General features: G+C 34.9%; 1 protein-coding gene across 3 annotated transcripts in view; it reads right to left on the reverse strand.

Moving 5' to 3' along the window:
• Positions 1-510: 510 nt before the first annotated feature.
• Positions 511-15,010, reverse strand: part of LOC132704773 (ATP-binding cassette sub-family C member 4-like) — a 33,562-nt gene continuing 19,062 nt past the window's right edge. For all 3 annotated transcript variants that reach the window (XM_060675008.1, XM_060675007.1, XM_060675009.1), the window contains 6 exons: positions 13,202-13,431; positions 9,622-10,389; positions 9,416-9,566; positions 6,269-6,499; positions 5,339-6,053; positions 511-861 (listed from right to left, as the gene is read on the reverse strand). In XM_060675008.1, the coding sequence (XP_060530991.1) occupies positions 585-861; positions 5,339-6,053; positions 6,269-6,499; positions 9,416-9,566; positions 9,622-10,389; positions 13,202-13,431 (2,372 nt within the window). In that variant the 3' untranslated portion in view covers positions 511-584. The remainder of the gene's footprint in view (positions 862-5,338; positions 6,054-6,268; positions 6,500-9,415; positions 9,567-9,621; positions 10,390-13,201; positions 13,432-15,010) is intronic.

Raw genomic sequence — 15,010 nt, forward strand, 5'->3', positions numbered from 1 at the left:
CTGCAAAACTCACAAAGTTGATAAGTCGTTTTAGCAAGAATAACCTGCCTGATATCTCGCGCACAAACCTTATAAAGTCAGTGTTTTGGTGTTCTTCAAATGTTAAAAAAAAAATATCCAATTTTTTTTTTCGTGTACAATGTACATGAACACAGTCTGTCGGGTAAGAATCATTAAATTGTTTTTAACTGTTTGTGCTTAATATGACATTTTCACGTTATTTTTATTGCAAATAAACCTTATTATGATTATTATATTTAAGACCCGTATCGTTTTATTTATATACAGTTTAATGGCTGCTTGGTTAGTAATATTTGATTACTTATCCTCCCCAATAAAAGTAATTTTATGATCAGACTTGACAGGATAATTTTGCAACGATCGAATCTCCCAAAGGGAATAGAAAAAATCTTTAGTTAAATCGGAGTTCTATCAATTCACGATGAATATACCACATACCACATACTCTCTGATATAATTAAGGAAAAAAAAAACAAATTAATAGGATAGTCATTCGCGTTTATTCTTACATATAAAAACAAATTCACTAATTTGTATATATGTTTGTATGGAACTTGTATCTGTCATTCCGGAAGAGAGTGATGTCGGCGTGCGTAGCTATCTTGCGCAACTTTTTTGAGCTGAGTTGCCAAATTCCGTCCGGTTTCGTTAACCATCCCGCTGAAGACACCGTTAGGGTTCTGAAGGAGCGTGTGAGGATGCTCGAACTCTACCATGGTACCCCCGTCCATAACTAGGACTTTGTCCGAGTCCATGATCGTATTGAGCCTGTGCGCCACTGTCAAGACGGTGCAGTCGGCAAATTTTTTTCGTATAGTTTTTTGGATTAATGCGTCAGTTCTTTAAAAAGAATAAACCACAATATTACTCTCGATAAATTAACTGGCTAACTCGCTTAGCAACTTTTTGGATATTCACAACTAAATATATGTGAGTTTGATCGACGCCTCTCCAATCACGAGTGTGATTTTTCACGGAACGAGTGACGTCAGAACTGACACACGTCAAAATATCATGGTTAAAATTTAGAAAACCTCCGGCATTTTAAAGTGACACTTTGCACATACTTTATCAGCGCACAATTGGATATTTTGGAGTAGAGAATAGAAAATAGTGTAAAGTCTGTTCATAGATGTAAGAAAGTGACTAAATGATACAGGTCCGTACTTTGCTTAGAATTTAATTATTTGGGGTTTATTAGGAAAGATACTAAACAATATTTATTTATTTATGTATGTATTTATTTTTAAATCTAAAATAAAATTACAAATTATTTATATTACTTACTTAAATTACTTAAAATTATTCACGTAATATGTCAGTATCACTATCGCTATCATCGCCTGTTTTAATTATTATTTGTTCTATACTATTTGCAATATGGATATACGATTGTTCTGCTTTTTCTATATGTTTAACAGAATTTGTCCAACTTTGTGGAGGGATGTTAAAAACTTCGGTTTCTGTTAGTTTGAGGACACTGGAGTTAACACGGGGAAAACATTGTTACGACGACTGGCAGATTTCAGTTGGTGCCAAACATGTTCAATGGGATTAAATATACAGTGGTTAGGTGGAAGCCTTAAAACGGTATGCCCTAAATTTTTTGCATAATTATTACAGACATATTTTTTTTGTAGGTTCAAGCTTTGTAGAACCTCAATTAATTGCTTTTTAGTATAATTTGGTATACCTGTAGTTTTGGATTGTTGCTTTGGTGTCACATGAGGAAGGGGTTTTAGTCAACTGTCTACTGTGATAACTTGCATTGTCCATTACAATGACGCAATTAGGAGGAATGTTTGGAGAACAATCTTTAATATTTTTCGCAGATAGGGAAAGTCCATTTGCAATCTAATTCTTTTACTTCTTTTTGATGGCGCGTTTGTTTTACACTTATCAGTTGAGTCAACCCAACCCTTTTCCGGGGTATCATAACTGTTGAACCAGGTTTCGTGCAAGTAAATAATTGGCCTTTGTTGTTCTCTGTAAATCCTAATTTTTTCTAGATATTCGAGTAGCCATTTCCGAATACTAAAAGATTCCATTAAAATTTGCCTTTTGTCAATTTTTTAAATCTAAAACCCATGTGTTGAATACACTTCCATAATGTAGTTCTGCCACATTTAACACCGGTTTCATCTTTTTCAAGCCTCCTAATTAAGATATCTAATATAGGCACGCTTTGTTCCTCCTATAACTGGTAAATTTTGCACCGTATTATATCTTGATCACTTTCATCTACACTCGAGAAAATGTCAGCATCGCTTCTTTTTTTCCTCGAGGAAATGGGATTGTTCACAATTTTCCATACAGTTGATGTTGGAATTTTCGTCAATGTGGCCGTTTCAATGAGAGTCGAATAAACATTGTTTATAACTTCCTTAGTCTCAATAGAATAGTGTTTTCTACATTTGGGCGGGAGCATCTCTTGAGATCACTAGACTCGCGCATATTTTGCATAATTCGCACACGATTCAACACACGCTGTATTACACACGAAATAAGAATAATTACTAATAAACATAAACTAAGTAGTATACCAAACCAAAGAATATTAAACACAGGTTGGTATAAAATTATTTTCTATTACGGACCACAATTTTACCTGAATTTAAATTCCGAAACTTTAGGTAATAATCTTGTTGCATTGTGTGTTAATGACCAACCTTGGATAATCCCATTCAAAAGCAATTGGTCACTTTGTTATATCCATGAACAGACCATACCTAACAAGTTGCTAAACGTATGAATTTTTGTAAAAAGAGACAAGAAAATAATTCATAACATGTTTCATAGGTGCTCTTTTTAATACCAGCGTACGTTTCTATACATAATTTATTCAAACGCATTAGGCAAATGACATACGCGTGTTTTGCACAATGCAGTAATGCTGTTCAACATTTTGAAGAAAAGACCAGCCATAAATATATAATTCTGAACACCCATACTATCTCTTTGTCAGAAAAACAAACTCTTTTGATTTAATGCAATCTTATAGCCTTCACAATAACATAAAAGATTCAACAAGAAACCTTCAGGTTTTGCCCGAAGTTACCTCCCAACGGCAATAAAACTCGGGTCCGGTTTATTTAGATCGGTGAAAGCTAATTAAAATTCACTAAGAAAATATAATGACATTGAATATACACAATAAATTCATAACTAGGAATATCTATATATAATTACACGTCGTCATTGAGATTAATTATTACAGGATTTATGTTGTTTTGTATAGAAATGCATAATTGCATATGAATTTAGGATTTCCATTAGTTGCGCTTTTTTGAAACTTGTAAATCCGTCTTACGACGCACAATAGAAAAACAATGTGTTCCTATAGGACAAAATAAAAAATACAAAGCTACGTAGTGACTTTGTAGACTGCGTAGCACATAGTGCGAAAAAGACTATTCGCACAGCCATGGTTTTTCGAAAGCAATTCTTATTAAAGTTTGATATACATTTTTCAAAAACTGTTTTGCATCAAACGACAAATGATTTCGACGCGAAATGCACAGTAAAAACGATTATTCAACACTACCACTCAAGAAATATATCAGAAAGAAGGAAATAAACCTGGCCCATCTCTGGCTTGTCACTCAACGAAGAATAAATTTAGTGTTAATGGCTTTACTTAATAACAATAGGTAATAACATCGTTGAAGTTTTATTGGGAGGGTCAGACAGACTATACACTATTAGAAGCGCCCTCGTATCTAGGCGGAAATTTTTACATAAATAGTATAGGTGTTTTTATTTCGAATTTACTCTGCAGGTGATAAGTCATAATAATGTAGTTGAGAAAATTAAGAAGTTATCTAACATGAAGAAAATGTAATTTCAAGATGTAATTGAAAGGTACGTAGGTATAAGTATGGAAGTATGTACATTAGACCACTTTCTCTCATTAGCAGAGCAATTTTTTCCTACAAACCCTGAAAATTATGGTCCAATAGCAATCACATCATGCTTTGCTAAAATATTTGAATAAGCTATGCTTGACCGCTTACCGATTATTTAAGTAAAAACGCCATGCTGATATATTTTGTGATCTTAGCAGGGCGTTTGTAAGTATGAACCACGACATTTTTCTGAATAAGATGGAACAAATTAAAAAATTTCCAGTCTCGTCAGTAGATAGCGGCGTACGGCAGGGCTTGGCCCTGTTCTATTCATCCTTTTCATCAATGAACTTTCTGCTCACCTATCAAATTTTGGTTTATCACATTCCGCTCAGTACTGTTGAAATTCAAGTTGTTCACTGTTAATTTTAAGTCTTGAAGACAGAATTAATTCAGCACTTGTACAACTAAAGAGCCTTTCCAACACCAATGAACTTTTTTGAATTTCCAAAAAGCAAAGCAGTTTTGAATCAAAAATGCATAATGGTATTCTCTTTTGGGGAAATTCAATGCAATATCAGTTTTCAAATAGCAAAAGAAAGCCCTGAGGTCTATTGAGACTCTTCAAAGAGTGTGAAATACTGAATTTAGCGTATATATACAATTTTGATGTAAAAAAATAAAAATAAGTAACAAAAATACGAAAATTTTCACGACTCTAGTACACGTAACAAATACTGTTCTTTCTAATAAAAAAATAGACTAGAATTTTCCAAAAAATATTTCACGCACACGGGTGTTAGTGTTGGTTAGCTTAAATTGCTAGTTCAATTTAAAAAAAAGTACATTTAAAAATGATGATGTAGTAGCAAGTTTTAATAAATAAAAAAAGATAAAAAAGACCGCGTGAATGATAATTGGAAATCATAAGTGTCGTCGCAAAACCGAATTTTTCATGTTAAAATCAAGCAAAGAATCGTTTCCTTAAAGTTTGCCAAAACGTTTAAATTAAATAAGTATTTAAAGAAGATTAGATATATTATTATATATTACCGCACCTCCTACAGGTTGTACTTGTTAATATTTATAATTTAAGTACAGGGTGTCTATTTTTTTTATGACACTGCAGAATATCTCGCTTATTGATAAAAATAGAGGAATGCGGTTTAGGCAAAAAAAAATAAAATGATTATTAGTACTTTATATTCCTGGGCAAATTCCTATTCAAACGGAGTATCTACCGAATTTAGTTCGGGATTATGTGTTTTAATTTCCCACAACCCTCAAATTAATATGCCGTAATGAACCAATTTTGCATAAAATGAGGGCGGTTCATTCATATCACATAGGATTATGGATGTAATCCCGTGTCACGGAAATTTACAAATACCGATATTATATTGTTGGATTGGTTTTTCCCCGTGAAATCTAAAACGCAATTGGGAGGACAGGATTTATCGATAAATACTTACTGCGGATCGACATTGGCTGTGGCTTCGTCTAGCATTAAAATTTTGTTGTTCCTAATAATAGCTCTCGCTAGGCATATCAGCTGTCTCTGTCCGACGCTATAATTCGATCCTCTATCCATCACCCTATTTTCTAACCGGTTGATTATATTGCTCGGATCTTTCAGCTCGACGTCCTCGATCGCTTTATATAGTACTTCGTCATTGTATTCCTCAAACGGATCCAGATTGTACCTCAAAGTTCCAGAAAATAGTACCGGGTCTTGGGGAATTATCGAAATCTTAGAACGTAAGGTGTTTAAGGTAAGCTCCTTGGTGTCCAAGTGATCTATCCTGATGCTTCCTTCCACGTTGGCCAGACGAAACAGAGCTGTGATTAGGGACGATTTTCCGGCTCCTGTTCGCCCCACGATCCCCACCTTTTCTTTTGGGTGTATTACCAAGTTCATGTTCTTCAAAACCAACTTGCCGTTTTCGTAGTATCTCAGTCCCATGTCTGCGAAAACAATCTCCCCCGTTTCCGGCCACGATTTGGGCGGAGTCAACGGCTTGGCGGGTTCCTTTTCTTTAGGGAGTACTTTATATTCCAGAACTCTCTCGACTGACATCAGCTGATTGGATACCTCGGCCGCTTGTCGCAAACCCCATTGAAATAAGCCAGTCAACGCTGTAGATTGTGTTATCGCCAGGCCAACCTCGCCACCACTTAAACCAGCATCTGGAAAGATTGTAGCCTTTGCCCATTAATCAAACCAAAGCAAATCCAATCAAATTTATATGAAGGGAAAAAAACAGGGAATGTCACAATTTTTAAGAAATGGAAATAATAATACCATTTTTAACAATTTTAAGCGACAAGTGACTATGTCTGTTGGTTTGTGAATAGACAACCCTATGTTTGCATTGATTTAGGATAAATATTTTGTATGTTACCTTTTCCGAAGGTTAGAAAACTGAAAGTCACCGCCGTAATGAAAACGAAACAGAGCATGTCCATATATAGTCCGAAAGCTGAACTGGCGGCGATGTACATAAACCACGCGCTTGTGTGACAATCTTGGTGCTTGTCGAATTCATAGCGCAAAATGTTTTCGGCGTTGAAGGCTCGGATTGTGGTCAACCCTTGCAATGTCGCGTTGAGGTGGCTGAATACTGGACTTCGCACTAAGGACGGATAAAATATTTTAATGAGTTATGATACATTGATTTAAATTGTCAAATTTTTCAAAGAAACTTCCACAGGCTACTGTAAATACTTTTTAAAATACTTCTGAATTCCTCATGAGTCGGTTTTTGTTGGCTTCTACAGAGCTTGATTGAAACTGGCTCGCATTTTACTCTGTACCTGCTTGTATATTGTTTGAGGGGGCGGAGCTAAATGTGGGGCATAAACATCGTCTCGGATGACTGACATCTAGAGACCTGAGTCGCGGTTAAGATTGTTAAGGCCCCCACAGACGTCGTTCTTTTTTAGAAATTTTACCCGCACGATTAAAACGGTGCGGATAAGTTGGTCAGTGTGTGGCCAAAAACTGTCCTTTTTGCTGGCGTTCAAAAATATCTGGCACTGCTTGATTTTAACCGTCCGTTTTAAATGCGTTCGTTCAAGTGTCAGTGGGCGGTGGGAAAATAATTAAGGACAGTTTTTATCAGTGTCGACTCACTTATTTTACACAGCAATAATTAGTGTTAGTTTTGAGTAGTGATTTTAAATTTGTATTGTTGAATAAAAATATATTGCTGTAGTTTTTGCAATGACAGACTTAGGAAATTACAACAAGCAATTTATAATTGAGTTCATAGAACTGTATAGAAGCTATCCGTGCCTGTGTAAGGTTAAACTTACGGAGTATTCTCATTGAGATAAAAAAAAAGCTTACGAAGATATGATAAAAAAGTTACAAGAAGTAGATAACTCGGCAACAAGAGATTCCGTGAAAAAGAGAATTGACTCTTTACGTGACTGCTTCCGTAAGGAATTGAAAAAAGTCATTCACTCTAAGAAATTTGGCTCTCATTCTACTTTGTATCTGGTTATATATTGTTTGAGAGGGCGGAGCTAAATGAGGGGCATATTGGTGAGAGGTATAGACCTGGGAGGCGGTTAAGATTGTTAGGTTGTTTATAGATTTCTATAGACTCTCGGATTTTTCGTTGGTTAGTTTTATCGAATAAAATTTAATGTCCGGTTTCGTAAGCAAGTTCGACGTTGCAAAAACCAATGCAGGAGAAATCCAGAAGTTTTAATTGTCAAAATTAGTATTAGGATACAATGCAATACGTTTGTTTAGATCGACAATAATACATTGTAGGAAAAGTTATTTTTGATATTAATATAAAAGAAAAAACAAAAAATGTAGAAATTTTTTTCTAATAAGAGGGGTTTCGACATAACTTTGGAAAAAAAAACGGTCGCCCTACATTTCCAGGAGAACGGAAAGACAATTTTCAATTACAATAACTTGTTATTGTTGGTTCATACAAAAGCAAAGACAAGACAGTCTTCAAAAAGTACCAAAAGGAGTTAAAGATGTACGAAATGTGCTATAACAAGAACCATTAACAATAACTCAATAAAATCACTAGTAAAAAAATTGCTATAAAATTTAAATGCTTTAATTTGTATAATGTGGCCTCGCCAACCGCTAAATCGATACAAGTAAAACGCAAAAATAGTGGAAATTTTCGGTAGTTCACTTTCATTATCATTCATTAATTTTAAACACGGTACTTTTTGAAGTCATCCAGTATATCTATCATACTTGTGCAAATTTATTTTTGTCACCAAGCATGACTTTTTAGAAAGAGGCACTTTTTTCATAAAATTGGTAAGAACTTCGGAACACACGTTGTGTAGTGTCAAATTAGTTAATTAGTATTTGAACCATGGGGTATTCCGATTGAAAATTAACAAATATTGAAATTTTTAATAATGCCTTTAAAACGATTAGTTTGAAGAGATACGTATTGTTGTCTCTTTGTTAACAAAGACCCACTAACAAAAAATATTTTTTTACAATTATATCAAACTTATTATTATCGACATGGACACTCCCCCAGATCGATCAAGATTATCGGATTTTCATAAAAAAAGTGTATCGTTGGCAATTCGAAATCCATGTCGACAATATTGTATAACCTTTTAGATGCATATTAGGTGTGTAATTTTCAACTTTGCAATCATTTCCTTTAGCAAATATGGAAATAACTGACCCCAATAGAATAAGAGATTCACCAGATACGTAAGTGCTTTTACAATGTATAATACAACTAGTTAAATTAAAAAGTTTTAAAGATAATCAAGATCACTGCATTTTTTAATATTGTCAAAGGTAAATCTAACAGTCCATGGATGGGGCAAAGTTGTATGTATCCATTATCTGAAGAGCCCCTTGGATGCATTCTTAAAAAATATTGGCCACAATTAATGGCTCAGTGATAGGTTCATTATTTTCATTCAAAAAATACCATCCATAACTGCATCTCTTGTTGTAAAAGATAATAATAGCTTTGTTCCAGCCGCAGTGTTTTGAACTGTAAATTCCTCTCACTCAACCAATAAAAGAATCAGTTGAGTGACAGAAAGAAACAGTTCCAAACCGGTTTATGACTGCAGTTGGAACCACTCAACTCAACTGTAGTCTAATTCATAATAGGAATTTCCTGACGTTTCACAATCATCCTGTTAGATTCTTCAGAGCTTAACTGAAACTGACTTGCAGAGTAGAATCTGTAGGTGAAGAAAAGTAAAGACCTTAGTTGCCGTTGTTTGTAGATTTCTATAAATTAAAGGATTTTTCATTGGTAGAAGAATCAATTCCATGCCAGAGAATCTACATACATACGAATCAAATATTTATCTTTCATGCCCCTTCTTTAGCTGCTCCCTCGTCAAGCGATATATAAAAGCCAACACGACGATTAGCGAAACGTCATCAAATTCGAATTATCAACAGCCGATGCAGGAAGAATTCGGAAGAATTTGTAAATAGTCTTACAGTGACTTGTGGAAGTTTCTTTCAAAAATGCTTATTATTTGTGATAATTATTTTACGAATTTCCTAGAACTGGATTACTTACTCACTCCTTCCAGTCGCTTGATATTTTTGGAAGTTTTGAGGAACACGTGTCTCAGCACTGTCGAAAATAAAGCCACTATTCCAACTACTATCAAAAACATGGGATTGACAACTGCCACCAGAACTATCGATCCCGCAGTCATCAAAATCATCTAGACAAATACCAAATTCGTGTCTGGTAATGTGATCAGCGGTATTAAAGCTTACCTGTCCTGCATCTAGAATAGCTTTCGGCAACAGCTCGTCTATGGAGCCTATATCTTTCGAAAACCTGTTTAGTATCCTTCCGCTGGGGTTGGTATCGAAAAACCTCATTCTGGCGTTGATGACGTTGTCGAACATGACATCGTGCAACTTCTGAGAACTAGTCATCGCTAGTTTGTAGAAAGACATAGACCTCAGCAAGGCTATTATGAACACCGAAGCGATGAGTGCTCCGTAGATTTCTAACCACAAATCGGCTTCCCAGTAATATGGTTGCCAGCTGTCGACTGCTGGATCGGTATCATTCAACCCCGCTGCTTTAACTTCCTCAATTTTTACCCAGTAACTCACAAAGTAATCGACGCCCATCGCGGCACCTTGAGCCAATAGGAAGAACAACATCACGCAGCTGGCGAACATCCATTTCCCGCTGGCGAATAAATAATGGAACAGTAGCGAACCTTGCACTTTGCCTTTCGAAGACTCTTCTTGTAGATCTTTGAAGCGTATCTCTCGTTTGTCTTCCTCGTCTTCACTTTCAGAGTCTCCGCCTTCGGGTAAGAAGGCTTCCGGTAAACTCGTCTCGCTCATCATACTTGCGACGGAGCGGACGCTCTTCAGCGACATCTTGCGATCGCGTTTTGCTACTTCCTTTTCGGTTACTTTGGGCCTCTCCAATTCTACTGGCTCCGGCTCGGCCGTTAGAAGTTGAGCGTAGATGTTATCGCTTTCGGAGAGTTCCTTGAATGAGCCTTGGTTATCGATTTTACCCTGGAAATGAAGAGAAAAGTGAAGTCAGCAGAACATTAGAGATATATTGAGTTGCTGGTCGTAGAAAGCAATCTTCACTGAACCAAGACCATCTCGATTCTGCCTGACGAGGAGATTAGAGAAAACATAGACTAAAATGTGAAAATTATGGAAAATTGCGGTTCGCAAATACTGACTTTTGTTTTTGTTTTGATTTGTCAAAATGAAAACAAAAGTGCTTCAGCTACTGATTTAAAGAAGACTAAGTAACGATATGAGGAAAATGTTGTTGAAACCCTATTAATTTTTCTAGAAAGTAAACCAGTTTTTAACCATACTTTGGAAGATGGGGACAGTGGCAAGCGCTTGGATTTAATTGTAATGCTTTCAGACGAGTCAATATGTATTATAAACGACCCTATTGCTTCATGACTGAGCTTCTCACAATGAAATCCGGAGTTTAGAATTGCAAATCACCTTTACTTTTAAGTAATTGTTTGATTTGCCATTCTCTATTATGAGTTTATAATGCATTTTTTGATAACACGTGTAAATTTGGCTCTTCAGTATCGCCCAAATATGTATTTTCAACAGGGCGGGTGTCGCACTGATTGTATTGCAGATGTGCAAATTTGGAAATTGATGGATACACTGCTATGGTATAATTTTATGGCCGCCTAGAAACCTCTTGGTAAGTCTCAAAAAACAGAGGCATCAAAGACCAATTGAAAATGACCAAAAATTTTTGAAGCAGAGAATATTGGAAGCAGTAGAACCCATTTAACTGAAAGAAATAAGAACCAGTTTTGGCAAACTTTGACGTGAAATAGAAAAATGCGTAGAGTATGAATGCCAAGTTTTTGAAATATAAATTTATGTTTTTTAATTCAATATGCAAAATGTTTTTCATTGAATACATCCGTTACTATATAATATTGCATCGCCGATTTTCTGCAACCTCTATGAGTCTGTCATCTCAGTTTTTAAATATTCTATGGTCGATTATGAATGGTACGATACGTTCCGCCAATCATCCTGTTGATGTCTTCAGGACTTAATATTCTACTCTGTATCTATTCATATACTGCTCTAGGGAAGCTGTCTCAGATGACTAATTCCCATATTGGTGAAAGGTAAAGACCTGAGACGCAGTTAAGATTGATTGGTTGCTTAGTTTGGTCGAATAAGATTTGATGGCCAGGTATTATGATTTTGTTTGGCAACTGCTGATGAGTTAATTTGTCGTAGTCTCTTTCATGGTCTTTTAGCCTAGTTCTTTGTTGCAAAATGAATTTTGTCTGGATTTTTAGTCAAGTGGTAAATTTGGTTTTAACGTTATATTTCTTAAGAACATTTGATATTTGGTTAGAAAGGTTTGGAATGTAATTAGAACCACAGTGGCAAGTGTGGGTTACTTTCGGACTCAATTGATTTGTGAGGTTGTTGTGAAATGTATTTTGCGATGGAACGCTTAATATTTCTAATGTGGAAATTATTAGAAAGAAGACCAGATATTTAACGGCTCCCTAAACAAAAAATAATGCATTAAGTTATCGATCTGTGTGCATAGGTTTCCTTCAAACTATACCTTTCATCAAATGGAAATTAAGCTCCCCTCCCAAACAGTATATAAGTAGGTACAGAGTAGAACGCAAACCAATTTCAGTTGAACTCTCAAGAAGCCAAAAGGATGACTGGTAAAAGGTCAGCAGGTTCGATTTACCAACAATCCATGGAGGAATCCAGTATTACAGGAAGCTGTGGAAGTTTTGAAAAATTCAATAAAATAGGTGCTGATGAGATAATGGGAAATACTCGTATTTTGGTTTTTAATGGAAATTTAAGAGTTTAGAATCTTGAAATGAAAACTGTCATGGTAGGATCCAAGTACCAAGTAGGATCGGATTACAAGTAGTATTAACAGCTCCATTATTAATTTTACCCCATGGGCATTACCATTCATAACTAATTTTAGTTTTCTGGAAATTATATGAACGCATTTTGAGCACAGAAAACGATAGGGTATTTGATTTTGGTGGGTTAGTATACTGGTTAACTGACGGTTAACTTCTCTTAAACGTATACTGCTTGAAATTTTTTGAAACCATGCAAAACTGTTTGAAATCTGAAATAGTTTTTCTACATTCTGTTCGTATATATTCGGTCATAAGCAAAACAGCTTTCTGCATATTGCTTTTTATCTGACGTTTAATTAGTAAGTTACAGAAAGCAATATGCAAAATTTTTTTTTCTACAAATTTTCTGGCAAATTTATTAGTTTGATGGCAAAAAAAAATATTTCTTCAAAAACTGGGTCTTACCAAAAGCATCTTACGAAAATATAACAAATCAAAATGTGATGACGTCTACGTTATTGTTTTACTTCTCACAAATAACGCGTTATCGTCAAATAAAAGTATTTTTCTGAGTCCTTTAATTAAATCTTTACAATTTCCGTTCGGGAGTATGAAGTCCGCGATAATATCGGAGCCGCATTTCACATTTAACTGAAACCCTTATAACAAGAGCTGGTAGAAATTAATTGCTCCAATCGAAGTAAACAAACAAGGCGGAGAAATTTAAAGCTCTCCGACGATTTAAAGCAGTCAGACTTATAGAATTTATTAATAATAAGATTGTATAAGGGTGAGATGTCTGTAATTTCATGTATTGCCGTAACAAAACGAAACGTTATTTGGGATTTCCCTTCGTCCGCCGCATAAAGAAAATTTCATTTGTTAATAATAGGCTCGTAAAATTTCTACTTAGTTTGAGTATCATATTTTCGTTAATTCGGAAAATTGCCACCTTGAAACAAAAAATTGTTACTTACATTAGTCAAAATGATGATGTTATCAGCGTCCTTAAGATGGTGAACTTGATGCGTCACCAATATTCTCGTCTTGTTCTGCAAGTACCCGTTTATACAGAGGTCGTAGAGATGCTTCGACACGTGAGTATCTACTGCCGAAAGCGGATCATCTAATAAGTAGATGTCGGCTTCCCTATAAATCGCTCTAGCCAAATTTATTCTAGCTTTTTGACCGCCACTTAAAGAAGCGCCTAAAAATTATAGTAACTCCGTAGAACTCATTTCTCTGGGCGTAAGCTCGGTATTTATTTCAAAATTAACTTTTGCTTGGTCATATTCGTTAGCAATATCTTGAAAGGATCCAATAATAAACAAATCTGCCAATGTGTATTTAAAAGAATTGCCTCTAAATGTTTTATTGATATTTTCACTCGAATTGTTACCATTTTCTAGCAGCTCTAGCTCAGCTGTGTAATGAATCTACTGCAAGTAATAGAGAAACAGCAGAAATAGGGGTGTACTCATTATACAAAAGCAAAGCAAATGGATGCAATGCAATAATTACGAAGTCTAGAGAGCGAGAGAGTGCGAATCCCTAGGTACCACGTCCAACAATACGGAATAAGTCAGCATTTACAAATGTAAGGAAAGTTTCTAGTTTAGAGAAATAAACATCAGATCGATATGGAATGGAGTCATGGACAACGAACAAAATTAACTTAAAAAGACTCCAGGCTTTCGGATTGTGGGTATATAGAATTCAAGTTATAGTTTCTTGCAAGGAAGGAGTAAATAATGAAGAGATATTAAACAGCGGCGATAGTGGACAGTGTAAAAACAAAACCTGAAGAATTTATTTTTTATTTTCGAAAAGGCCACCACATATTAGCCATGGTTAAAGTGAGTACTATTTTGAACCTGACACAAATTTAAACGATTTTTCGTTAATGCTCTGTCTTCTATCTCTGCAAGAAAAGTGTTAGGGATGTTCGCACATTTTGTGAAATAAATTTGCATCTCCAGCAACGCTTAACCCATTTTAGTAAACTTGGTGTCATTACCTTACTTACCTTGCCGTCATGTGGCGCTTTGTGACATAATAAAAAATTAAAAAATGAATAACAGATTTTACAATGGAAAAAAGTCGGATATTTTGAAAAATTTCCACTTTTCGTTTGGTTTAATTTATTATTTAATATGGACAATGATCTTTAAAATCAGAATTAAATGTTATTATTTGTCTTCGTTCCTTTTTTAGAATACCTTTGTATATTAATTAGAATCGCTACATATTTTTTCATTAAAAGTTTGTGTTAATACCTCACTAATGTAATTTAAGTAGTAAAATGAGGAAAATTATTATACAAGGGGTCGAAATAGTGTGTCAAAGTAATATATTTCGTTTATGATTTATTGAATGAAAAGTGTAAAAACTTTTGGATGTGACTAAAAGCAACAATTTCAATTTATTACAGGGAAAATCAAACTTTTATATTTTTAAATTTGACGCACTGTATACTCAATCACCCAATGTAGGGTTGTTATGATCTATACCTATTTATTCGGTATTCATTTGTTGATCAAAAATGTCCGATGTTTCATACCCCATATTTTTGATACCGTTTCAGACAGCTATAATTTTATTATGCCAACAATTTTATAAAGTGGTATTTTTATATTATACTAGAAGTTAGTTCGAGTCGATGATACCGCGAGAGTAAAAATAAAAAATATTAATTATCGTGCAAAAGTCAAATGCAACACCCTGTATGTTATGCTTCTATTAATTACTTCGGTTAAAGCTCTTTCAATTGTGTTAAGCATACCTAA

The sequence above is a fragment of the Cylas formicarius genome, unplaced genomic scaffold (genome assembly GCF_029955315.1).
Source record: "Cylas formicarius isolate icCylForm1 unplaced genomic scaffold, icCylForm1.1 PGA_scaffold_7__23_contigs__length_41026272, whole genome shotgun sequence".
NCBI classification, from domain to species: domain Eukaryota; kingdom Metazoa; phylum Arthropoda; class Insecta; order Coleoptera; family Brentidae; genus Cylas; species Cylas formicarius.